At 44.3% G+C, this 24,566-nt stretch overlaps 1 protein-coding gene across 2 annotated transcripts in view; it reads right to left on the bottom strand.

The window, feature by feature from the left end:
- Positions 1–20,202, bottom strand: part of STXBP1 (syntaxin binding protein 1) — a 71,029-nt gene extending 50,827 nt beyond the window's left edge. The window contains exon 1 of one of the 2 annotated variants that reach the window (XM_032418189.1): positions 19,980–20,202. In XM_032418189.1, the coding sequence (XP_032274080.1) occupies positions 19,980–20,016 (37 nt within the window). In that variant the 5' untranslated portion in view covers positions 20,017–20,202. The remainder of the gene's footprint in view (positions 1–19,979) is intronic. The other variant, XM_032418190.1, reaches the window with a different exon arrangement.
- Positions 20,203–24,566: the final 4,364 nt, after the last annotated feature.

The following is a 24,566-nucleotide window of genomic DNA, read 5'->3' as shown; positions in this document are numbered from 1 at the left end:
CAAGATAGTGATACTATCATGCAGTTATTTGGGAAGCATTTTGCATTGGCTAAAGAAAAGGAAGGAAGGAAAGAAAGAAAGAGAAAGAGAAAGAAAGAGGGGGAGAGAGAGAAAGAAAGAAAAGAAAGAAAGAAAGAAAGAAAGAAAGAAAGAAAGAAAGAAAGAAAGAAGGAAGGAAAGAAGGAAGGAAAGAAAGAAAGAAAAAGAAAACACACTGCCCATATACATCACCAACAGCAGCAGACCTCATCTGTTAATGTCCCATTTGGGTTGCCAGCCTGTATCTGTTTTTCTGCAAAATGCTTGTCCTCAGGGCACCTGGGTGGCACAGTCAGTTAAGCATCCGACTCTTGGTTTTGGCTCAGGTCCTGATCTCAGGGTCATGAGATTGAGCCCCAAGTCAGGCTCCATGCTGAGCACGGAGTCTGCTGAAATTTCTTTCCCTCTACCCCTCCCTGCCTCTCTCTCTCTCTCTCAAATAAATAAATCTTAAACAAACAAAAAAACAGCTTGTCCTCCTCCTAGTACAGACTATGATGCCTGCAGTAATTCCTCCTTGAACTGCAAGGACCTAGAACAGGTATCTAGCTTGATCTTGGCCGGAACACAAGATGTGGCCAGTATCTTAAATTTGTAGATGTAGCATTTAATGGCTTCAAATCACATTTCCTGACTTAAGTGGGAGTTTTCCTCCCTTTAAGTACTAAGGATTAGAGAAAATGTACTTTGGAAAGAGGGAGAAAGAATGGGATGTTTCATATAATTCCAGAAACCCAGAGCAGACAAAAGATCTAGCCTGGTGGTTTTTAGTGGGGGAGTGATTATGCGCCCCCAAGTAGGACATTCAGCAATGTCTGGAGACATTTCTGATTACCACGACTGGAGGATGCTATGGGCATCTAGTGGGGAGAGGCCAGGGATGTTGCCAAACATCCTACAATGCACAGGCTCTTACAGCCCAAAATGTCAATAGTGCTAAGGCTGAGAAACCCTGATCCAGTCCATTTTATAAAGAAAATGAACCCAAGAGAGATAAGTGACTTGTCCGTGACAGTGATAGTAGGAATCATCTTATTTTCAAGTCCAAGATTCTCACCAGCCCAATTTGTTCTGTTCTAAGATTTAATCAGGTCTGAGATGCTAAAAAATATTTAATCTTACACAGCATGGCAAGGCCATAAGCTCAAGCTCCTTCTGGAACCAACAATTCAGCTATTGCAGAGATGTCAAACTGACGGAAGACAAAAGCCTCAGGGAAGCTTCCAGAAGGAGGAAATGCTTCCCCCACCACCACTCCCAGCCCCCAACACATAAAAAGGTCTAATTCCAGGAGGGCTGCTTCCTTTTCCCAAATCCATGTAACTGGTTACAATTATATATACCAGGAAAAGAAAACATCCTCCAGGGATTTGAGCCCATGATCAAGCATGGGAAGAAGGTGAAGCTCTGGGAAGACTGAAAATCCAGAAGCAGCTGAGTTTGCACTAACTTTTACTGAATATGCAGGCTGGGTGCTTTCCTCAAGCCAGTCTTCCATACCCTATAGAAAAGACGCTGCTGTTTACTACAGAGAGTTGGTTTCTTGTCCTCTCTGCAAGAAAGGGGCGGGGGGGGGGGGGGGAAGTGGCCAAAAGGGCCAGTCATTTTGTTATATTAAGAATCTAGGGTGTGGTGGTCCCCAGCTTCTGGCTGCTGGCCACTCCCCTCCTTCCTTCCTAGAATGCAGTTCTTATAAATGATAAAGTCTTACTTTCTACAGTAGATGTGTGGTAAGTGACTTAGCAAGCCTAGGAAAGCTGAATCCATCTGAAGTGGAATCCTAAGCCAGCAGTAGGGAACACTGAAAACCAACCAAATGCACATAAAAGTATTCTCAACAGTTTCAAGAACTGGAAGCACCAGGTACCTCTGGAACTTAAAAGAATGTGTGGGGGGGGGAGGGGGGGGGGGGGGGGGGGGGGGGGCGTGTGACGAGTATGAGGCATGTTGGTAGAAAGGTATTTGGGAAACAGTTATATCCTAGATCCCTTCTATCACTTCCCATCACTGGGTGACTGTCCTTCTCCCAGCATGGCAGAACACCGAAAGTTTCCTCTCCAGAGAGTGTAGAGCATGCAGGTCCCTGGACTGTGAGACCCAAGGCATAGTTCGGGGCCTGAGTCTAATACTCAAAACAGAGGGACTAAATGACCATGTGTACAGATTGTTGAGAACTACCCTCCATACCTCTGGTCCTCTTCATCCATTCAGCTACCAGAATTCTGGTAGCCAGACCTTCATCTCCCAAGCAGGAGACAGACTTCTCTCAGGAATCAAGCCCAGGAAGAAAAATCCAAAGACACTGACACTGGCGATTCCCCAACAAACAGCCCACCTTCTTCAGCCCCATCCACAAGGCCAGAGCTCCAATCAGCGTTTAAGTCTCTCATCATAAGCAGCCAGACCCATCTAAAGAAAGTTCCTACGTGGAAAATAGAGACCAAAACAACAACAAAACCTGGAGGAAATAGACTATGTGATAATTTTTTATTTTTATATTTTTTTAAAGAGAGAGACATAAAGGAAGATACCACATTCATGAAACAAGAATAGGAGGCTACAAAAAAATTAAAATGAGCTATTAGAAATTTTTAAAGAACATGACAGCAGAAATTTAAAATTAAATAGAAGGATTGAAAAATAAAGTTGAGGAAATCTGGAAAACACAGCAAAGAGTCAAAGAGAGAAATAACTGAAAAGATAAGAAAATTAGAGGACTAGTCCCAAGAGCTTCAACATCTAAATAGTACTAATTCCATAAAGAAAAAACTCAGGAGAGGAAATCATTGTGAAATTATTTTTTTTTAAAGATTTTATTTATTGGGGTGGCTGGGTGGCTCAGTCGGTAAAGCGTCTGCCTTCAGCTCAGGTCATGATCCCAGAGTCCTGGGATCCAGTCCGGTATCAGGCTCCCTGCTCAGCAGGGAGTCTGCTTCTCCCTCTCCCTCTGCCTCTCCGTGCTGTTTGTGCTCTCTCTCTCTCTCTTGCTCTCTCATATAAATAAATAAAATCGTCAAGGGAGAGAGAGAGCGGGATGGGATGGGAGGGGCAGACGGAGAGGGAAAGAGAATCTTCAGCAGACTCCACGCTGAGCATGGAGCCCAACTTGGGGCTCCATCTCACAACCTTGAGATCACAACCTGAGCCGAAACCAAGAGTTGGATGCTTAACCAACTGAGCCACCCCAGGTGCCCCTGTGAAATTATTTTTGAAATGTTCCCAGAAGTAAACAGCATAAGTTGCCAGACGGAAAGGCCCACTGAATGTCTAGTACAGGGATCAGCAAACTATGGCCTGTGGGCCAAATTCAGTCTGCAGTCTGTTTTTGTACAGACCTTAAGCTAAGAATGGCTTTTACACTTTTAAAGGGGCGGGGAAAAAAGGAACAAGATGTGGTAGAGATCGTATATGAACCACAAAAACCAAAGTATTTACTACATGACCTTTTAAAGAAAGTTTTCTGACCCTTGTCCAGCACAATGGATGACGGACATATACCACAGCAAATCACTATTAAAGTCCAGAATATTGAGGACAGAGTGGAAGTTTCAGAGGGGACGAAATGAGACATACTAAAGGATCAAGAATCAAATGCCTTCAAACTTCTCAAAGGCAAAACTGGAACAAGACAATGGAGCAGTCTTTTTTTTTTTTTTTTTAAGATTTTATTTATTTATTTGACAGAGAGAGACAGGGAGAGCGGGAACACAAGCAGGGGGAGTGGGAGAGGGAGAAGCAGGCTCCCCACTGAGCAGGGAGCCCGATGCAGGGCTCGATCCCAGGACCCTGGGATCATGACCTGAGCCAAAGGCAGACGCCCAATGACTGAGCCACCCAGGCGCCCCGACAATGGAGCAGTCTTCAAAATTTTGCAGGAAACCAATTTCCAACATAAAATTCTATGTTCCTCCAAACTAACAATTAAGTATGAGAGTAAAATAAAGATATTTTCTGACACATAAGGTCTCCAAAAAACTACCTCCCTTTTTCCAGAAGCTCCTGGGAAGTGAACTCCACCAAAACAGGAGAGAGTAAACCAAGAAAAGAAGATACGAAATACAGAAGACGGGATGATTCAAAATGTAAGAGGTGGGGCGCCTGGGTGGCTCAGTCAGTAGATCATGCAACTCTTGCTCTTGGGGTCATTGAGTTTGAGGCCCACATTGGGTGCAGAGATTACTTTAATTAGTTAATTAATCAATTAATTAATTAAAAAACAAATGAGGTGAAAAAAATCCCAGGAGGATGGTGAATAGATGGAGGTCCCAAGTAACAGTGGTGCACTAGAGGGAAGACCACCAGTCTCAGCATAATGTGGCTTTATATCCACCCACACAGTCATCGTGTCTGGTGCCCTGCATTCCATTGTGTAGATGCAGGTTCCCCTGTGGTATTATTTCACCTAGTGCAGGTCTGCCGCTGATGGTTCTTTCAACGTTTTTTGTTTTTGTTTTTTTAATGTCTGAAAGTGTTTCTTTGGCTTTGTTACTGAAGGATACAGTATATTCTCTGGGGTTTAGCATTCTAGGTTAATATTTTGTATCTCTCAGTCCTTCAAAGTTCCTGCTCTACTTTCGGCTTACATTGTTCCCGGCAAGAAATCTGCACCATCTTTATCTCTGCTCTGTATATAATGTGTCTTTTCTTCTGGTTAATTAAAAAATTTCTTTTTATAACTGCTTTTAAGCAATTTGGTTATGATGTGCCTTGGTGCAGAGTTCCTCATGTTGCTTATGTTTGGGGTTCACTGAACTTCTTGGATCTAAGAGTTTATAGTTTTCATCAAATTTGGAAAGAGTTCAGCCAATATTTCTTCAAATATTGTTTCTGCACGCCGTACCCCCCCCCCCAATTTTTCTCTCCTTTAGGGACTCCAATTATATATCCTGGGCCCTTTGAAGTTGTCCTACAGCTCACTGATGTTTTTTGGTTTTTTTCTCCAGTCTTTTTTCTATGTTTCACTTTGGATAGTTTTTATTGCTGTATCTTCAAGTTCACTATTTTTTTTTTCTTCTGCAATGTCTAACCCCTAACTCTAACTCTTCAGTAAAAAGAGAGAAAAACGAAGATAGCAAGAGGTTAACAATTGTTAAATCTATAGATTTAATCTAAATTAATCTAAAACTTAGATTCTAAAACTTAGAAGGTAAGTAGGTGATATTATACTACTCTCAATTTTTCAGTGTATTGGACTTTTTTTTTTTTTTTTAAGATTTTATTTACTTGACAGAAAGACAGCGAGAGCAGGAACACAAGCAGGGGGAGTGGGAGAGGGAGAAGCAGGCTTCCCGGTGAGCAGGGAGCCTGATGCAGGGCTCGAGCCCAGGACCCTGGGATCACAACCTGAGCCGAAGGCAGACACTTAACGACTGAGCCACCTAGGCGTCCCAAGTATTTTGGACATTTTTAGTAAGATTGGGGGCAGGGAAAGAATGGGTATTACCACTGTATGAGAAACTGACCAGATCTTTCAGTCTCAGTTAAAGCCTGAAAAAAACTTATGACTTCAACTTGAATTTCAAAGTTCCTTAAAGGATAAGTAGGAAGGGTGAGATGACACAGAGGGAGAGACACCCCACCACATAACCAAAACAGTAAAGTTCAAAGTAACTCACCCTAGGATTATCTGAGGGAAAACTGGAAACTCTCAGCAGCCACATGATTGCCTCATCTTAAAATCCTGAAGGACTTTTACCCAAAACATGATTAGGTCTGCAGACTGAGTAATTTTTAACGGGTCAGCCTCACAGCAGTCTATTGTGGAAAGCCTAGAATGTGAAATGAACAGAGCAGAGGGCAACTCTTGCTCAGCTGCAATGTTTTATTTTCCTCAAATCCCTAGCAACTAGTCCCAGCAATATTGATGTGTCTGGACACCAGCGAGAGGCCTCTTTCCTTCCTCTCCTAGGGCTACACCTAGGACTCAAGAAGATGGGTGAAAAAGGCACTATGAGAGCAGGGGCCAAGCTCTGCTTCGCTGTATCACTCTCAGTACGGGGGCTCTGAAAACCATCTAAGCCTAAAAGGTCTTCCTTCCCCCCCCTCAGCTGCCAAACAGAAGCAGCTTTGTTCCTACTGCCATTAAAGGAAGTTCATGAGGATCATCTGTGACTGGATTAGAATCAACTGGAAAGTCCTGAGCTACATCTAAGCACAGTAGAAGTGGCCTTTCCTCCCTCACTACTGTAACACTGCTAGTAGCTTATACCTGTCACTGTGAAAATCTACAGTGGCACAGACATGAAAATAATACTTTGTCCCCAACAGCCACAGAGAAGGGAAAAAAACCTGCCACCGTGTTTCATCCAACAGACTAGTACAATCTGACTTCCTGCTCTGGGTGGGAGTCTGGACTAGACACTTCTAAGATCGTTCCCAGAGCCAAGATTCTATACTTTGATGCCACCTTGACATAGTATAAATCCCAAATCCTCAGAGCTTTACAACTATATCCTCATTTCCTCCAACAATCCTGAACAATGAAGTTCATACAGACTTTAAGACACAGAGAGAGGGGCGCCTGGGTGGCTCAGTCGTTAAGCGTCTGCCTTCGGTTCAGGTCGTGACCCCAGGGTCCTGGGATTGAGCCCCGCATCGGGCTCCCTGCTCCGCGGGAAGCCTGCTTCTCCCTCTCCCACTCCCCCTGCTTGTGTTCCCTCTCTTGCTGTGTCTCTCTCTCTGTCAAATAAATAAATAAAATTTTAAAAAAAGAGAGAGAGAAAAACTCTGGAAAAGTACCCAAGTGCCAAGCCTCCCAGCTTGGAGAGCAAAGACTCACTCTTAAACGAGGAGTCTGGGTTGCCGGCTCAAGCTTGCTTTCAGACAGTTTGAAGATGGGTCCGGTGAGTCACAAAATCATAGACACTGCTCTGCTAGATTCACCTTCTTGACTCTGACTCTCAAGGCGGCTGGCTACTCTTCCTATGTCCATCCGAAATGCTGGTGTCCCTTGGGGGGAAACCCAGGCCGTCTTCTGGCCTACACCCTCTCCTCTGTGATCTGATCTGATCTCACAGGTTCAGTGACCTGATGACGCCCCAATCCAAATCTCCAGCCCAGACCTTCTGGGCACATCTGCAAACCTGTTTCTTCTCCTTTCATATCTCAGTGAATGGCACAACCTTACAACTGGCTGCCCAAGCCAGAAAATGGAATCTTTCCCAACTCCTTTTCCTCATCCTGCACATCCAAGCATTCATGATGACCCCACCCTTCTACCTCCAATGACCCCTTCATGTCAGCCTTCTCTCCAGCCACTGCTACTTCTCCATCCCTGGCAGAGCTTCTGCCTGGGTCACCACAGGAGCTTCCTAATGGGATCCTCTGCGCTCAGTCTCCCTCCCTCCCACCAGCCTCCATGCAGCAACCAAAGATCTTTCTAAATTAAAAAAAAATTTTTTTAAATTTTTAAGTAGCTCCACGCCCAATGTGGGGCCTGAACTCATGACCCTGAGATCAAGAGTCAGATGCTCTACTGACTGAGCCAGCCAGGCACCCCCTAAACTAAATTCTAACCATGTCTCCTCCTGACTTAAAACCGTCAGTGGTATTCTACTGTTCCTGGAATAAAGATAAAAGTCCTTCACAAGGGTAAGAAAGCCCCAAGCACCTCTCCAACTTCTCTCTGCACACTCCCTCACCCCATAGCTCCAGCCACATTGAACTTTTCTTTCTCATTCTCTTGCCAAGCTGGGACATTCATCCACTTGACTGACTCTCCCCCGGGCCCCACCAACACCATCCTTCTGGCTAACTCCTCTCATCCTCCAGGTCTCCCTCAGCCTCCCTCATTCCCCAGCCTTGTCGGAGGCTCCCCCATATGCTCCAATATCATCACACCATCGTGCCCCTCTCAGGGCACTTACCCCGATGTGCTACCATTGCCTGTCTGAATCCCACTAGGACCAGATCTACTTATATGCCATTATATCTGCTGCCCTTAGCACAGCTTCTGGCACAGAGGAGACTGCATAAATACTGGTTGAATGAATGGAAACACTTGGTCCCAGAACCCTCTGAAGCATGCTGAAATGGAAACAAGCTGTGATATATGGTTGGGGTTTCTCTGACATCTCAGAAATCCTCCAAACAAGGAGTGACTGTTGGAAAGTCTGACTCAAATCTGTTATCTTCACAGCTAGGCTCCAGGAATTTTTTAAAAATTTGTTTGTTTTTCTCTACTTTTCTCCATCTCTCTCTAATTTTGTTGTTGCTCTTCCCAAGATTGAAATGGGTTTTCCTAGTGTGATAAATACTTAATATCTCATTCACTTCCTACAAGGTCAGCTTTTAGGCCAAATAATTAGTAGAGATTTAAAGTGAAACATCATGGGGCACCGGCTGGCTCAGTTGGTAGAGCATGAGACTCTTGATCTTGGGGTTGTGAGTTCGAGCTCCACAATGGATGTAGAGTTTACTTAAAAATAAATAAATAAAGTGAAATATCAGTGGCATATGAGAAACAGAAAAAAAAAGGGAAACTGGAAATCTGCCCTCTGAGAGCTTGCAATTTGAGCCATCAGTAGTTACTCCTGCTTCAGAGCCCCAGAGACACATATTAAGATCAGATCAGTGTATATCAGAAGCAAATCGCTTTGTTTTAAGCAATGCAAACTCTCCCAAAGGGCATCAGAATGGACAACAGCTAGCTGTTGTCTAGTGATTATTAGATCCTGTGTCTATCAAAAGCATAGTGATTCATTTCCTTGACTCTTCTAATAACTTATTCACTAACCTTGAGCAATAAACTAATCTCTGGAATTTTATCTGTAAAGTAATAAAGCTCCTTATAGTGACTCTTTATTGTCTTCCAAGCAATTTTTTGTATATTATTTAATGTGAGCCTTGAAAGAATTGTGTGATGCTGAGATCAGCATTCCCAATTAAAAAAGAGGTTTAATAAAAAGAGGTGTCCAGGTCACCTAGCCACTAAGTGTGAGAACTGGGACTGTCAGCTGGATATTCTGATTTCTGGTCCAGAATTTTTTCCACTTACCCAATACTGCTTCTCATTAAAAAAAAATACACACACACACACACACACTCCAAAAAATGCATAGAGGGGAAAAAGGTAAGTAAAACTCTTACATGTTGAAATTCAGGTGAAGTCTTAGACACCTCACCCTAACTTTAGTGCTAGGAACAGCCCTGCACAGCAGCAACTAACTTGTTGAAGCAATCAAAAAGATCAAGCTAGGGATTCTCCAAGCATTTCTCATATAGGTGAGCCATGGGACTAGGGTTCAAATTTTATGGCTGTTGAATTGCTAGTGATGACTATAAAATTTGACCTGACTGCTCCACTAAAGAAAAGATACTTCATTAGCTGCCAAACACCTGTTTTGTCTAAGAGGTGCTACATGCCAAAAAAGCCAGAGAAAATATCTTTCAGTGCACATTCAATAAGCCCTTTATAGATCCTGTGGCAGATACATGCTCTTACATCTGATGGGTAACACATGTTACCTGAGTCCCAAACCACCTCTTAGGGAATTTTGCCCCAATTTAAACTGCTAAAAAAGAGGCGGGGAACACGCTTGGATGGCTCAGTCAGTTAAGCCTCTGACTCTTTTTTTTTTTTTTTTTTAAGATTTTATTTATTTATTTGAGAGAGAGCATGAGAGGGGGGAGAGTCAGAGGGAGAAGCAGACTCCCTGCTGAGCAGGGAGCCCGACACGGGACTCAATCCTGGGACTCCAGAATCACAACCCAAGCCAAAGGCAGTCGCTTAACCAACTGAGCCACCCAGGCACCCAAGTCTCTGACTCTTGATTTCAGCTCAGGTCATGATCTCAGGGTGGTGAGATCGAGGAGCCCCGTGTCAGGCTCCGTGCTGGGCGTGGAGCTTGCTTAAGATTCTCTCTCTCCCCCTCTGCCCTCCCTACCTCTTGTGTGCTCTAAAATAAACAAACAAACAAATTAAAAAATGGCAAGCCAAAGCTGTACTCAGATGAAAATTCATATCCTTTGATACTTTGTGAGGAAAAAAATTAACCAATCATTTGATTCAAGAAATTAGAATAAGAACACATATGCACACAACATAGAAGGAAAAAACTGTTTTTTTAAAAAAGACAAGGGGGGCACTTGGGTGGCTCAGTCAGTTAAGTGCCTGCCTTCAGCTCAGGTCATGATCCCAGGGTCCAGGGACTGAGCCCCACATTGGGCCCCTGCTCAGCAGGGAGTCTGCTTCTCCCTCTCCCTCTGCCCCTACCCTGCTCATGCTCTCTCTCTCTCTCTCTCAAATAAATAAAGTCTTTAAAAAAATAAATTAAAAAATAATAATAATAAAAAAAAGACAATTAAGGGGCGCCTGGGTGGCATAGTCATTAAGTGTCTGACTCTTGGTTTCATCTCAGGATCGTGGGATCGACTTTTTTTTTAAAGAATTTAAAGATTTTATGTATTTATTTGACAACATCATTCCCAACATGGGAATATAATTGAAATGATCCAAGAATAGCCAGAGGGCTCCAATATTAATATATATGCAAAAATAATAAGTAGAATTTAACAATACAGAAAAAGGATTATACATGACAACAAAGTAAACTTTGTTTCAGAAATGCAATGATATCCAATATTATAATTAATTTGATTACATTAATAGATTAAATAAGAAAAAGCATATGATCATTTCAAAAGAAACTGAAATAGTTAATACTATTTAAAAAACGAACTCTTAGTAAGCTGGAACTAAACGGAAGTAGTTCAAATATCACTTCCTCAGGGAAGCTTTCTCTAACCTTCCCTGACTTATGCCAGGCCTCCCTGTTAAATGTGTTCATAGTGTCCTGTACCATTTCTTTGTAATTCTTATCACAATTGTAACTATTTTTTGTAGTATCTGTAAGACAACAATGTTAGAATCCCTTAAAAAAGGAAGGAGTTTAGGGGCACCTGGCTGGCTCAGTCAGTAGAGCATGTGACTCTTGGAGTCATGAGTTCAAGCCCCATGTTGGGCATGGAGCCTACTAAAAATAAAATATAACGTAATATAATATAAATAAATAAGGAGGTTTTAAAAAAATTAATCAATTAATTTATTTATGTATGTATTTATTTTAGAAAAGGGGGAGGGGCAGAGGGAGAAAGAATCTTAAGCAGATTCCATGCTAAGGGTGGAGCCCAATGCTGGGCTGGATCCCACAACCCTGAGATCTTGAGCTGAAACCAAGAGTTGGACACTTAACTGACTGTGCCACCCAGGCGCACCAGGAGGTTGGTTTTTTTTTTTAAGACTTTATTTATGTATTTATTTATTTATTTGAAAGAGAGAGAGACAGTGCACCCGTGCACACAGGTGATGGGAGGGGCAGAGAGGGAGGGAGAGGGAAAGAATCTGAAGTAGACTCCGTGCTGAGCTGGGAGGCCCACTCAGGGCTCCAATCCCAGATCCCTGAGATTATGACCAGAGCTGAAATCAAGAGTCAGACGCTCAAGTAACTGAGCCACCAAGGCGCCCTTAAATAAGGAATTTTAAAAATATAATTAATAAACTGGAAATAAAGACAAAATGGGACCACTCAGCAACAATAACTTTTAAATTTTAAATGAATTGTCTAAAAGGACCGAATCACAACCACTACAAGAAAAAGTTGGGGTTTTTGTGTTTTTAAAGACTTTATTTATTTAAGAGAGAGAGCATGATAGCGCTTGCACACAAGTGGGGGGAAGGGGCAGAGGGAGAGGAGAAACAGACTCCCTGCTGAGTGGGGAGCCCAATACAGGGCCAATCCTAGGACCCTGAGATCGTGACCTGAGCTGAAGTCAGACGCTTAATGGACTGAGCCACCCAGGTGCCCCAAGAAAAAGTTGTTTTGAATCAAAAGTATACAGAAAAAAGATAAAAGGTAGAAGATTAATGAAATAGATAACTGGTTAGATTTAAGTACATACCGTTTATTGAAGCTTTCCACTTTTACATTTAAAAGACAGAGTAAAAATAATAACTTCAAATGAAAATAATATGTAGATTAGAAATGTAATTTTAACAATCTAATTTAAAAATGGGCAAAGAAGGGCCCCTGGGTGGCTCAGTCCGTTGGGCATCTGCCTTTGGCTCAGGTCATGGTCCCAGGGTCCTGGGATTGAGCCCCACATTGGGCTCCCTGCTCAGCAGGGAGTCTGCTCCTCCCTCTCCCTCTGCTCCTCCCCCTGCTCCTTCTCTCACTCACTCTCTCTCTGTCAAATAAATAAAATCTTTAAAAAAAAAATGGGCAAAGGAGGGACACCTGGGTGGCTCAGCCAGTTAAGTGTCTGACTCTTGATTTTGGTTCAGACCATGATCTCAGGATTGTGAGATTGAGCCCTGCATGGGGTTCCACACTGGGTGTGAAGCCTGCTTAGGATTCTCTCTCCCTCTGTCCCTCCCCCCTTCTAAAAATTAAACATAATAAATACATAAATAAAAATGGGCAAAGGATCTGTGTAGACATCTTTTCAAAGAAGATATACAAATGGCCAATAAACACATGAATAAAATGCTTATCACTAGCCATCAGGGAAATGCAAATTAAAACCACAATGGAATACCACTCCATACCCACAAGGATGGCTGTAACAAAAAGACAGATAATAACAAGTGTTGGCAAGGACGTTATGAAATTGGAATCTTGGGGCGCCTGGGTGGCTCAGTCATTAAGTGTCTGCCTTCGGCTCAGGTCATGATCCCAGGGTCCTGGGATCGAGCCCCGCATCGGGCTCCCTGCTCAGCGGGAAGCCTGCTTCTCCCTCTCCCACTCCCCCTGCTTGTGTTCCCTCTCTCGCTGTGTCTCTGTCAAATAAATAAATAAAATCTTTAAAAAAAAAAAAAAAAGAAATTGGAATCTTTATACACTGCTGGCGGGAATGTGCAGCCACTTTGGGAAAGGAAATGGTAACTCTTTCCTCAAAGAGTTAAATATAGTTACTATATGACCCAGCAATTCTATTCCTAGGTACCCACCCAAGAGAATTGAAAAGACATATTTAAAAAAATAAAAATAAGATAAAAATAAATGTAACATAAATTCTTCATTCCATGAATATGGTATATCACTTCATTTATTTAAGCCTTCTTTGATTTCTTTCATCAGTGTTTTACAGCTTTCAGCATATAGATCTAGAACATATTCCATTAGATTTATACTAAATATCTCATTTTTTTCATTCTACTGTAAATGGTACTATTTTAAATTTCAATTTCTATATAGATTTTTGTAATATATCTGACTTTGTATTCCACAACTTTGCTAAACTATATGCAATTCTCTTCATAGGGCTGCTCCCTTATTTGTGAAGCTGAAGAATTATGATTTTCACATTGCAATATACCTAAGAAACTAAAATATTAAAAGTAAATTTGTTAAAATGTCAATTCTTCCCAAACGGATCTATAGATTCAACACAATTCCAATCAAAACCCCAGAAAGATTTTTTAAATAGAAATAGATATGCTGATTCTTTTTTTCTTTTAAAGATTTTATTTATTTACTTGTCAGAGAGAGAGAGCACAAGCAGGGGGAGCGGCAGGCTGAGGGAGAAGCAGGAGCCCCGCTGAGCAAGGAGCCCACCAGATGTGGGACTCAATCCCAGGACTCCGGAATCATGACCTGAGCTGAAGGCAGATGCTTAACCGACTGAGCCACCCAGGCATCCCAGATATGCTGATTCTATAATTTATATGGAAAAGCAAATGAACCGAAACAATTATGAAAAAGAAAAACAAAGCTGGAGAACTCACAATACCTGGTTTCCAGTCTTACTTTAAAGCTACAGTAATTGGCACAGAGTGGATGTTGGTGAAAGCATACATATAGATCAATGAAACAGAACAGTGAGTCTAGAAATGGATCCACCCATATATGGCCAACTGATTTTCAACAAAGAATAAAGACAATTTAATGGGAAAATGGATAGTCTTTTCAACAAATGGGGCTAGAACTGGACACTCACATACAAAAAAAATTCATACACACACAAATGAACCTCCTAAATCACACAACACAAAAAAATTAACTCAAAATGGATCAAAGATTAAATATAAGGCCTAAAACTATAAAACTTCTAGAAGAAAACACAAAAAATTTATGAAACACAAAAGCTTTGTGAATTTGGGCTGGGCAAGGATTTCTTAGATAGGATACCAAAAACACAATCCATAAAAAAAACTGATAAATTAGAACTTCTTCTCTGAAAAATACTGTTCACAGAATGAAAAGACAAGACACAACTGTGAGAAAAGATCTGTAAATCATATAACTGATAAAGGACTTGCACCTAGAATTATAAAGATCTCTTAAAACTCAGTCATAAGAAAATAACCCAATAAAAAATATGCAAAACATTTGGACATTTCACCAAAGATATACAGATGACACTAAATACATGGAAAAATGCTTCTCTTCACCATCAGTCATTAGCAAAAGGCAAATTAAAACCATCATACAGAGGAACCTGGGTAGCTCAGTGGGTTAAGCATCTGCCTTCGGCTCAGGTCATGATCCCAGACTCCTGGGATGGAGCCCTCGAATCAGGCTTCCTGCTCAGCAGGGAGCCTGCTTCTCTCCCTCTCTCTCTCAAATAAATAAATAAATAAATCTTAAAAAAAAAAAAAAAAAAAACCATCATACCAATACCTATCAGAATGGCTTTATTTATTTATTTATTTAGAGTAGGCTCCACGCCCAGCATGGAGGCCAACGCTGGGCTTGAACTCACCACCCTGAGATCAAAACCTGAGCTGAGATCAAGAGTCGGATGCTTAACCAACTTGAGCCACCCAGGCTCCCCGGAATGGCTAAAATTTTTAAAACATATAATAGCATGTACTAACAAGGATGCTGGTAGGAATGTAAAATGGCTTTGGAAAACAATTTGACAGTTTCTTATAAAGTTAAACATACACTTATCATATGACCCATTAATTCCACTCCTAGATATTTACATATCCAAATGATCTGTTCACACAGAAACCTGTGTGTGAATGCAATTGTCCAAATGCAAATAACTAACTAGAAGTGGCAAAGTGCTGGCAAAGTGATAACCCAAGTAGTGCATCCACACAAAAGAACAGCAGTCAACAAAAAAGGAACAAACTATAGACACATGCAACATGATGACTCTCAAGCACATCATACTAAGGTTAAAGAGGTCATATTCAAAAAGGTACATACTGTATGATTCCATTGATGTGACATTCTGGAAGAGGCAAAACTATAGGGACAGAAAACAGCTCAGTGTTTGCCCCGGTCTGGGGGTGGAAGGAGAGGTTGACTAGAAAGGGCAGCACAAGGGAATTTGAGGGGGTAATGACATTGTTCTGAATTTTGGGTATTTTGTTGGTTACATAACTGTATGTAATGGCTGAAATGTGAAGAGCTGTTCACTAAAAAGGGTGAATTTTACTGTATGCAAATTATACCTAGATTTTAAAACTGGAAAAAATACAGCATGTATGTAATATATTTCAAAAAATACTTGTTATATGTATGCTAACCAAAGTTTCTACAGAAAAAAGAGAAGTGTAAGAATGAATGAAGACTGCTTCTATCTAGGTGTCCTCTCAATTTCTGACACATCCTATGAATCATGGACCCATCTGAAAAAGGTATGTGCTTAATGTGCAAATCGAAACTGCATTCTTTTCCAGAGGAATGTGATTCTTACAAACAAACATGAGGAGAAATTGCTAGCAGCTAGGAAACAACAAGAAAGAGAAATAGTACATTTTGAACTCCTTGCATCATTGTAACACACTGAAAAAACTTCAGGGAACAGAAATAAACTCTGGATTACAACATGGGATTTACATACCGAAACGTCATCTATTAACATAAAATAGATATAAAACGCCACAGAAAATGAAATCCACCTTTCCCTTATAATCTCTTCATAGAGAGCAGAAAACAAATACATCTTATAGAAAGAAAATAAAGAAGAAAGGGTAAAGATAAAGAGTAGAACTGGAAATAGAAGTTGGGTCAGATTGCAATTTGTCCATAGGTTCTTCAGGCCAACTCTCCCATTTTCCAGTTCATTTGCACCTCTGTCAAGAAAATTTTTTTAAAGATTTTGTTTATTTATTTGAGAGAGAGCACAAGCAGGGAGGAGGAGCCGAGGGAGAGGGAGAAGCAGGCTCCCCATTGAGCAGGGAGCCTGATGCAGGACTCGATCCCAGGACCTGAGCCTAAGGCAGACACTTAACCAACTGAGCCACCCAGGTGCCCCTTTCAAGACGAAATTTATCTGAGACTCCTTTCTCCCCCAAAACTCTGGCCCCAGAGGGCAGAGCTAGTCTATCTTGTGCTCAAAATCCTCTAACACGTGCTGACCCTTTTTGTGGATCTTTTCATGATGGTAATATTTACTGAATTTACTGTGTGATAAGAACTATACTAAGTGCTGCACTATCTCAAACATTCATAGAACCCCACAAGGTAGGCGCTATTACTCATTTTACAGTTTAAGAAATTGAGGTGCAAAAAGGTTCCCTTATTTGCCAAAGTCACATGGCTAATAGGTGGTGAGCCAGAATTTTATCCTAGATAGTCTAATTCCAAGAGCCCATTCTCTGAATTGCTGTACATAAAGATTAAGTCATTCATTCAATATCTACTGAGTCCCAAGCACTAATTCAAACACTAAGGACAGACAAAAGAGTAAGGCAAAGTTCTATTCTCCCCTGAAGGAACTTCTGGTCTAGCTGGGCAAGACTAACAACAAAGACGTGCAATATACCGAGTATATCCTGTGTCGGGGAAGTGGAAGAGGGGGTGACAGGGAAAACTTGGGAGTAACAGAGAAAGCCCCTCAGGATTGTCTATGTCTATCACAACAGTATGAGTGTCCCATATTTTAGTCTCCCATAGTTCCTAGCAGGCTGTGAACAAACACTGCTGAATGAACAGCTTAAAGCTGACCTACCTCTTCTACTTCTGTTGTGTCTGCACCTATTGCCGCTCTCAAACGCAAATCAGAAAGATGTGACAAGTAGCTGAAAACTACATTTATCTTGCTCTCCATTGTATGCTTCATTCATTGACATTCAGTAAATATTTATTGATGGCTGAGGGAGTCAGCCACTGTTCTTAGCATGGAGTACAGTGGTTAACATGCCACTTAAAGACCCTGTTCTCATTCAAGTGGATGAAACAATCAAAGAAATACCAAAATAAACAAACAAACAAAAAACAACCACAAAAACAAAACAAGCCTGAACAAGATCATTTCAGTTAATTTGAAATGCTACAAAGAAAATAAAATGAGGAAACACCATCAACAGTGACTATCAGGTGTTAATTTAGATTGGGAAGACCAGGCGGCACAGGGGACATTTAAACTGGTGTGTGTTGGGGCGCCTGGGTGGCTCAGTTGGCTAAGCGACTGCCTTCGGCTCAGGTCATGATCCTGGAGTCCCAGGATCGAGTCCCGCATCGGGCTCCCTGCTCAGCGGGGGGTCTGCTTCTCCCTCTGATCCTCTTCCCTCTCATGCTCTCTGTCTCTCATTCTCTCTCTCTCAAATAAATAAATAAAATCTTAAAAAAAATAAAAAAATAAAAAAATAAACTGGTGTGTGTTGGTTAAAAAATTCTTTATTTTACTTTTATTTTTAGAGAAAGAAAGGAAAAACTAGAAACCCTGGCCAAAATTAGGAGCCAGAATTAACCTGTGTCATGGACAAAGACTTGCAATAATATTTTTTCCCAAAATTTATACATAACTCAAATGTTATCAGAACAGATGCTGTTCACACATTCACCAATTTTATGTAAAACTGATTTGCTTTCCATAAACAGTGGTCTTGCTTTATTTCAGAAAAGAAATTTTGGCCATATTGCATTATTGATTTTTTTTTTTTTTAACCTTTATGATGGCTTCTAAAAAGGCAGGGGAGTGGGGTATTAAGGAGCTACCACATCAACAAGGGTCCTGGCAAAAGGATGCAAAAACTTATTTCTATAACACTTAAGGTTTTTATTTTAAAGATACAATATTCAAATATAACATCTGAAAGAATGTAACATGTAACACAACATTCCATATTTCAAAACGCTTTAAAAAGGCTACTGAAAGGAAATGGTGTATATAGAATAATGAAGAAAGTGGTTTTTTTTTTTTTTTTACTAATATTGCAAGGAAATGGATATCAGGTTTTAAAAAATTAATTAACACGGATTTTGGCAAGTCATTTAACTGCTATGAGCCTCCATTTCTTTCCCACAGGTAAAATGACATTAGAGGATCCCTCATGGGTCCTTCCAGCCTTAAACGCCTTGATTCTCCTAAGAAAATAGAAGGTAGATGATTCAGAAACTTCACTGCATGAGGAGGGCAGGTGTTATTGTGGGCACTTTTAAAAACTTGCTCATTTGGGCTTCAGTTTTTATGACAATTTTCTTCTGGTGCAATAGGTCAGGAAATGTTGTACAAGTGGGAATATTTCCTATATATTAACAGAAAAACTGGGGAAGAAAAACAGTTGTGATGCTCAAAAGGAACGCTACACAACTAAAAAACATTTGATGAGAGAGGGCTATAATAACAGAATCACTGGAAAGGAAACAGTCATTTCCACCACTTTTATTCTATTTCCTTTCTTATCCTCTCCTGCAAAGAAAAACCCAGTTTTAATTTTTTCCTAAATCCGAAAGAGGTAGCAAAAGCCACAGAAATCCTCACACGTTTTTTATTAAAGAAATCGCCATAATATTGAAGAGGCACTATGTGTCTACACCTATTACCAATCTTACTTAGCACCGAGGACACCGTTTCCAAATATTATCGCCAACAGCCCTCACTCCGCTGCAGCCGACACTCACCCCCACCCATTTTTAAAAATCCATTTACGCTGAGCCTTTCATCCAAACCCATCAACGACCATTTCCTCCCTGCAACAGTGGTTTCGACTGCCCGAAACGTCCAGCCAAGCCAGGGCTGAGTCCTGCCAACAGGGAGACTGCAGACTGCGGTGCTGGGCAGGGCAGGGCCGCTCCTGCCGCCGCACGCTAAAGCTTTCCGCCTCCTCCCGAGTGATTTAAGACGGTTCGGGACCCAGATAAGACCCCGCCCTTGCAGCCACGACCCCGGAACGGGAGGAGGAGAGAGGCGGCCTCAGCTTAGCAGAGCCAAGCCTTTGGAAAAACAGGCTGCTCCTCCCCAGCGGCCAGCAGCGGCCCGGGCAGGGCGAGCGGCGCGTCGCGGCCGGTGCGCGCCGAGCGGCTCCCAGGTGGGTCTCCGCAGCCGGGGACCGCGGCTCGGGCTCCCCGAGGGGGGGGGGGGGGGGGCGGCGCGGGCCGCGATCTCGCTCGTCACGATTCACCAAGCAGAGTGGGAAAGAGGGAGGGACTGGAGGCAGAAAACGGAACGGAATCAGGGAGCTCGGGGAATAAAGAAGGCAAGGAAGGGGAGAGGGGAAGGGGGGGGAAGGTGATAGGAGTGAAGAAGAATGGAGGTGCAGGGGAGGGTGATGGGTGCAGAAGGGGTGGGTGATAGGCTGCAGGCGATAAAGGCGAGGTGAAGGGGAGGGATGGGGTGCTGGGGGTTCGTGAAGGGGGAGGAAGAAGGAATGGCGTGAAGGGGGGATGGGGTGAGGGGGAGAGAAATGGGGGTGAGGAGGGAGCGATGGGGTGGTAAAGAGGGAAGAGCGGGAGGGGGATGCAGGGGAGGGATGGGTGAAGGAGGATGGGGTGAAGAGGGGAGGGGTGGGATGCAGGGGGAGGAATGCGGGAAGGGGAGAGCGGGGGAAGCAGGGAAGCGGGCGCCGGCCGCAGGAGGCCGGGAGGGACTTCCCTGCGAGGAGGGCGGCGCCGGAATAACGGGACCCTCCCAGCCCCGAGCCCCCCGGCCGGGCGGGGCGAGTAGCCCGCGCGGAGGCCGGGGCGCCGCGGGCAGGTACGGCGCCCCGCTCCTGCCGGGCAGCCGCAGCCCTCGCCCGCGGGAAGATCCCCCACTCCACTTACTCTCTCCGACCACGGCTTTGAGGCCAATGGGGGCCATCGTGCTGCGCGAGTCTCGGGCTCCGAGTCTCCTCAGGCGACGCCCGTGGCACGGCTACCTCCCCGGGTCAGCGCGCTCTGCCGGGCACAGCCCTCCGCTCCGCAACCGCGCTCGGGCTCAACTGACGCGCGGACTCGCCGCGGAGGCGCGGCGCGAGCCAGAGCGAGGCTGCCGACCTGCCGGCGCGCGCGCGGGCGGGGCTGGCCGGGGGCGGGGCCTTGTGCCAGCCGTCAGCGTCGCCCGCGCGCCTCCGCCAATCGCACTGCGGCCCGGGAGCTCGGCCCCGCCCGCCGAGATGCGGCTGGACGCGAGGCGGTCCCTGGCTGGCGCGAAAGCCGCGCCCTCCCCCTCACCTCACGCGCAGCGCGCACCCTGCTGCCAGTCGCGCGCTCCTGGGGCGCAGGGTCCTAAAGTCCCCTCCGCCGCCTCCGCACCTGGCCACAGGCTACTGACAAGCTCCCTCTTCCTGAAACCACATTATGTCCTGTCTTTCCTCTTCCTGGGAACCCTCCATTTTTCGCCTGCCCACATAAGGAACTCAGAGACTCCTAACCACAACATAACTGGAGGTTGATCGACATCATCTCTCTCTCTGGGCACCTATATCCTCATACCCGCCATTCACTGAGCTCTTATGTGTCAGGCTCCACGCTAAGCGCTTTACTGCATCATCTCATTAAATCCTCACAGTAATTAAGAATTGTTTTTAATCTCCATTTTCCGATAAAAAAAAAAAAAAACACCGAGGCTCAGAGAATTGAGCACTAGAGTTGCTCTCAGGCTGTGTAACATTCATTAGCAAATATTGAGTGGTCTCCCACTACTCTATGCAAGCTACTATTCTGGGCATTGGAGCTACAGCCATGTACAAGGCAGACTCGGATCTGAGTCTTTGGGCACTCAAAAGGCTAGAAATTTCGAAGTCCCAAGTCTGATAGGAATATGCTGTAGGACAACTCAGGTCTCAGCATCTCCTTATAGGAGTCCACATTACCAAAGTGGTCCCAAGTCAGTTTTTGATGGACTTTTTTTTTTTAAGATTTTATTTATTGGGGCACCTGAGTGGCTCGGTTTAGCGACTGCCTTGGGCTCGGGTCATGATCCCGGGGTCCTGGGATCGAGCCCCGCATTGGGCTCCCTGCTCTGCCAGGAGCCTGCTTCTCCCTCTCCCTTTGCCTGCCACTCCCTCTGCTTGTGCTCTCTCTCTCTCCCTCTGTCAAATAAATAAATAAAATCTTTATTATTTATTAGGGAGAGGGAGGCAGGATCCCAGGACTCTGGGATCATGACCTGAGCTGAAGACAGACGCTTAGCTGACTGAGCCACCCAGCTGGTACACCTCTGATGGACTTTCTTTATTAATGAGGGATGTTACTTTTGAAATATGGCACAGGACTCACCTCTGGCTTCAAAGAAAAGCAAATGAGTTGAGCCAATTAAAAACTAAAAAGGACAGGAGAGCTAGAAGTCATAAAATCAGTGAATACTCATTAAAATTTTGGAACAACTCTGTGAGTTAAGTCCTCTTTTCTTTCTTTCTTTTTCTTTTTTCTTTTCTTTTTTTTTTTTTTAGATTTTATTTATTTGTCAGAGAGAGAGAGAGCACAAGCAAGGGAGAAGCAGGCTTCCTGCCGAGCAAGGAGCCCAGTGTGGGACTCTATCCCAGGACCCTGGGATCAGGACCTGAGCTGAAGGCAGATGCTTAACCAACTGAGCCACCCAAGTGTCCCTAAGTCCTCTTTTCTTAACATTATTAAGAAATGTAATAATATTTACAGATGAAAAAACTGAGATTCAGAGAGGATAAGAGCTTTGCTAGTGACAAAGGAAAGATCCAATTCCAGAATCTGAATTCTGAATCATTATTTTACACTGAGCAGTTAAAGAAGCTGAGGCCCACAGGAGGACTTTCCAAAGGTCGCACACAATGAAGAATGGCAGAGCCAGGACAAGAGGCCACATGTCCTAGTTCAGCTACCAGCCCCAGGGCAGGAAGATTTGACCATTTTCTTGCCCCCACCCCAATCTACCCCAACAGAACTTTCACATGGCTTCACAGGGAGAGTAAGTGTTTGTCTATCATTTCACGTCTGGGCTCTGCCTTTTACCCAAGGAAGGTATTGATAGTCTCAGGGTGCATTTGGGGAAGGAGGAGATAATTTGTAAATGTGAGGGAACCTAGGATGCACTTGTAATGCTGCATGCTCCCCCCTTAGCCAGCAGAGACTACCCTCAAGGAGCCAGTATTCTAGCTGAGAAGACAGACAGGAATCAAGGAGTCAGACACAGCATTGAGTTACTGTCCTAATAAGTGCTAAAGCAGGACAGGGGCTGTGAGAGTGAGTGACGGAGCACTTGACCCAGTGGACCTGGTGAGGTATAGTCAGGGCAGGTAGCAAGAGGGGCCTGGGAAAGTGTCCCAGGCAGATATACAGAAAATGCAAAGAACAAGTGCCAGAAAGGAGTTTGGCTTTTCCAGGAACGGAGAGGGGGTCAGTGTGGCTGGAGGAGAGTCTGAGGGGGCAGATAGAGAGGAAAGCCCCCAGAGGTAGGCCTCACTGCAAGGCTCCAGGACATTTTGGTGGCCTGGAATCTGTATGAGGACTTCCTCAAAGGTCACAGGCAAATAAAATATAGCAGCTTGTTATTTTCTGCAGAGGAAAGGACAAAAAAAGAAATATTTGCCTGTGGATGTGTACCTGAGATGTTCACTAGAGATGGCAAAAATCAGAACGGGTGTTATTCTAAATAGGATGGCTGAAAAAGCAAGTGGGGTGACAGACTGTGAACTCACTCAGGAACCCCTGACTCTGGAGTGGCGGATTGGAATCTTCCTGCTTGGGGAATCCAAGACTGGCTTGAGACCTCCTGACATCTCTGAGCCTTGATTTCCACATCTGTGAAACAAGGACAATAGAGGAGACAGTCAGATGACCTACACCTTAAGGTAAAATCCTGCGTCAGTCATCATGCCTATTACCCTTTGCTCTGTATTCTTTTTTTTTTTTAATATTTTAATTATTTATTTGACACAGAGAGAGATACTGAGAGCAGGAACACAGCAGGGGGATTGGGAGAGGGAGAAGCAGGCTTCCCCGCCAAGCAGGGAGCCAGATGCGGGGCTGGATCCCATGATCCCTTGGATCATGACCTGAGCCTAAGGCACACACTTAACGACTGAGCCACCCAGGCGCCCTTGCTCTGTATTCTTTATTTGCATATACGTTTGATACACCCCAAGCACCACACAAAGGGCCCTCATGAATTTTCACTGAATTCTTACTACAGCCCCAGGAGGTCAGTGCTATTATTAATTTTCCTGCTGCGCAGGGAGGTCAAGTCACTTGCCCAAGGTCACATGGCTCTAAGCGCAGACCGGGGACTCAAGCTCTGACTTTCTGATGCTCTGGGGAGAACGTCCAACGCCCAGGCGCAACCCCAGTGCCCTGACCCTCTCCTTAGAGAGGTCTGGCTGTGTGGACTGCTAGCTGGGGGCATATCAACAACCAGAACCTGGACCTCTTGAGAATTCGTGCCCAGGCGAGCCCTCAGCGCGGCGCCCCAGCCCGGCCAGAGCGCTGGGCGGGGCTGCGGCCGCAGGATGCGTTGGGCTGGTCCGCGGCTGGGCAGGTGCGCTTGCAGCTGCGCATGCGCGGCCTGCAGCCTCTGCAGAGCCCTGGTGCCGAGTAGCCGCTGGGGGTAGGAAGAGTCCTGTGATTTACGCACGGGTCATGTGACGGCGGGGAGCCTGCTTGTGGCTTGGCCGCTGCACTTCCAGGAGACAGGCAGGTGAGGGGGGCGCGGGGGATGGATGCAGAGCAGAGCAGGGAGAAACTGGAGGTCTGAGCATAAGGGCTGTGAGCAGCGTGGAGGGACCAAGAGAGGGGAGAGAGGGACAGATGAGCCTGAATTGGCAATGGAGCTGACCAAGTTGAGACAGAAGCAACGACTATAGTTGTTGCCACCAAACCTACTGATACTGTGGACCCACTGGCTTGGGTCCCGTGCCCACCCAGGGCCTGTTGGAGAGCCCTTCTCCCACAGTCTCGGGCTTGCTCCTGCCTCCTCTGCTTTAAAGCCGCATCATCAACTGCATTTTTCCATGTTCACCTCCACCCCTTCCCATGGCCACTGGACATTTAGATTCTGCTACATTCTTTTAGAAGCAGTTTCTAAAGAATTCAACAAGATAATATTTATAAGATTCTTTACCTAGTACTGGGTACCTAGTAAGGACCCAATGAACGTTAGCTTATTAATATCATTAAAAATAACAGCAGGCTGTGTCCTGCCTTTATTGACGCTGTAGATTCTTGGCAGAGGATGAAAAAGTAATTGTCTCCATCACAGCCACCCACAGTCCCCAAACCTACAAAGAGCTGCTGGGCCTGGAGTCCTTGAGTTTGGTACATCTTTGCCCCCAAGAGTGAGTTAACAGATTTTCGTATTTGAGGTCAGAATATAATATCAAAAGGGCTTTGTTTGCAAAGTCTAGCCAGGGTCTCAAATTCAAAAGACTGTGGAGGCCATGTGGAGGTAACAACCACAGA

The sequence above is a fragment of the Phoca vitulina genome, unplaced genomic scaffold (genome assembly GCF_004348235.1).
Source record: "Phoca vitulina isolate PV1807 unplaced genomic scaffold, GSC_HSeal_1.0 scaffold21, whole genome shotgun sequence".
NCBI lineage: Eukaryota > Metazoa > Chordata > Mammalia > Carnivora > Phocidae > Phoca > Phoca vitulina.
This window is presented reverse-complemented; position numbering and strand designations above follow the sequence as displayed.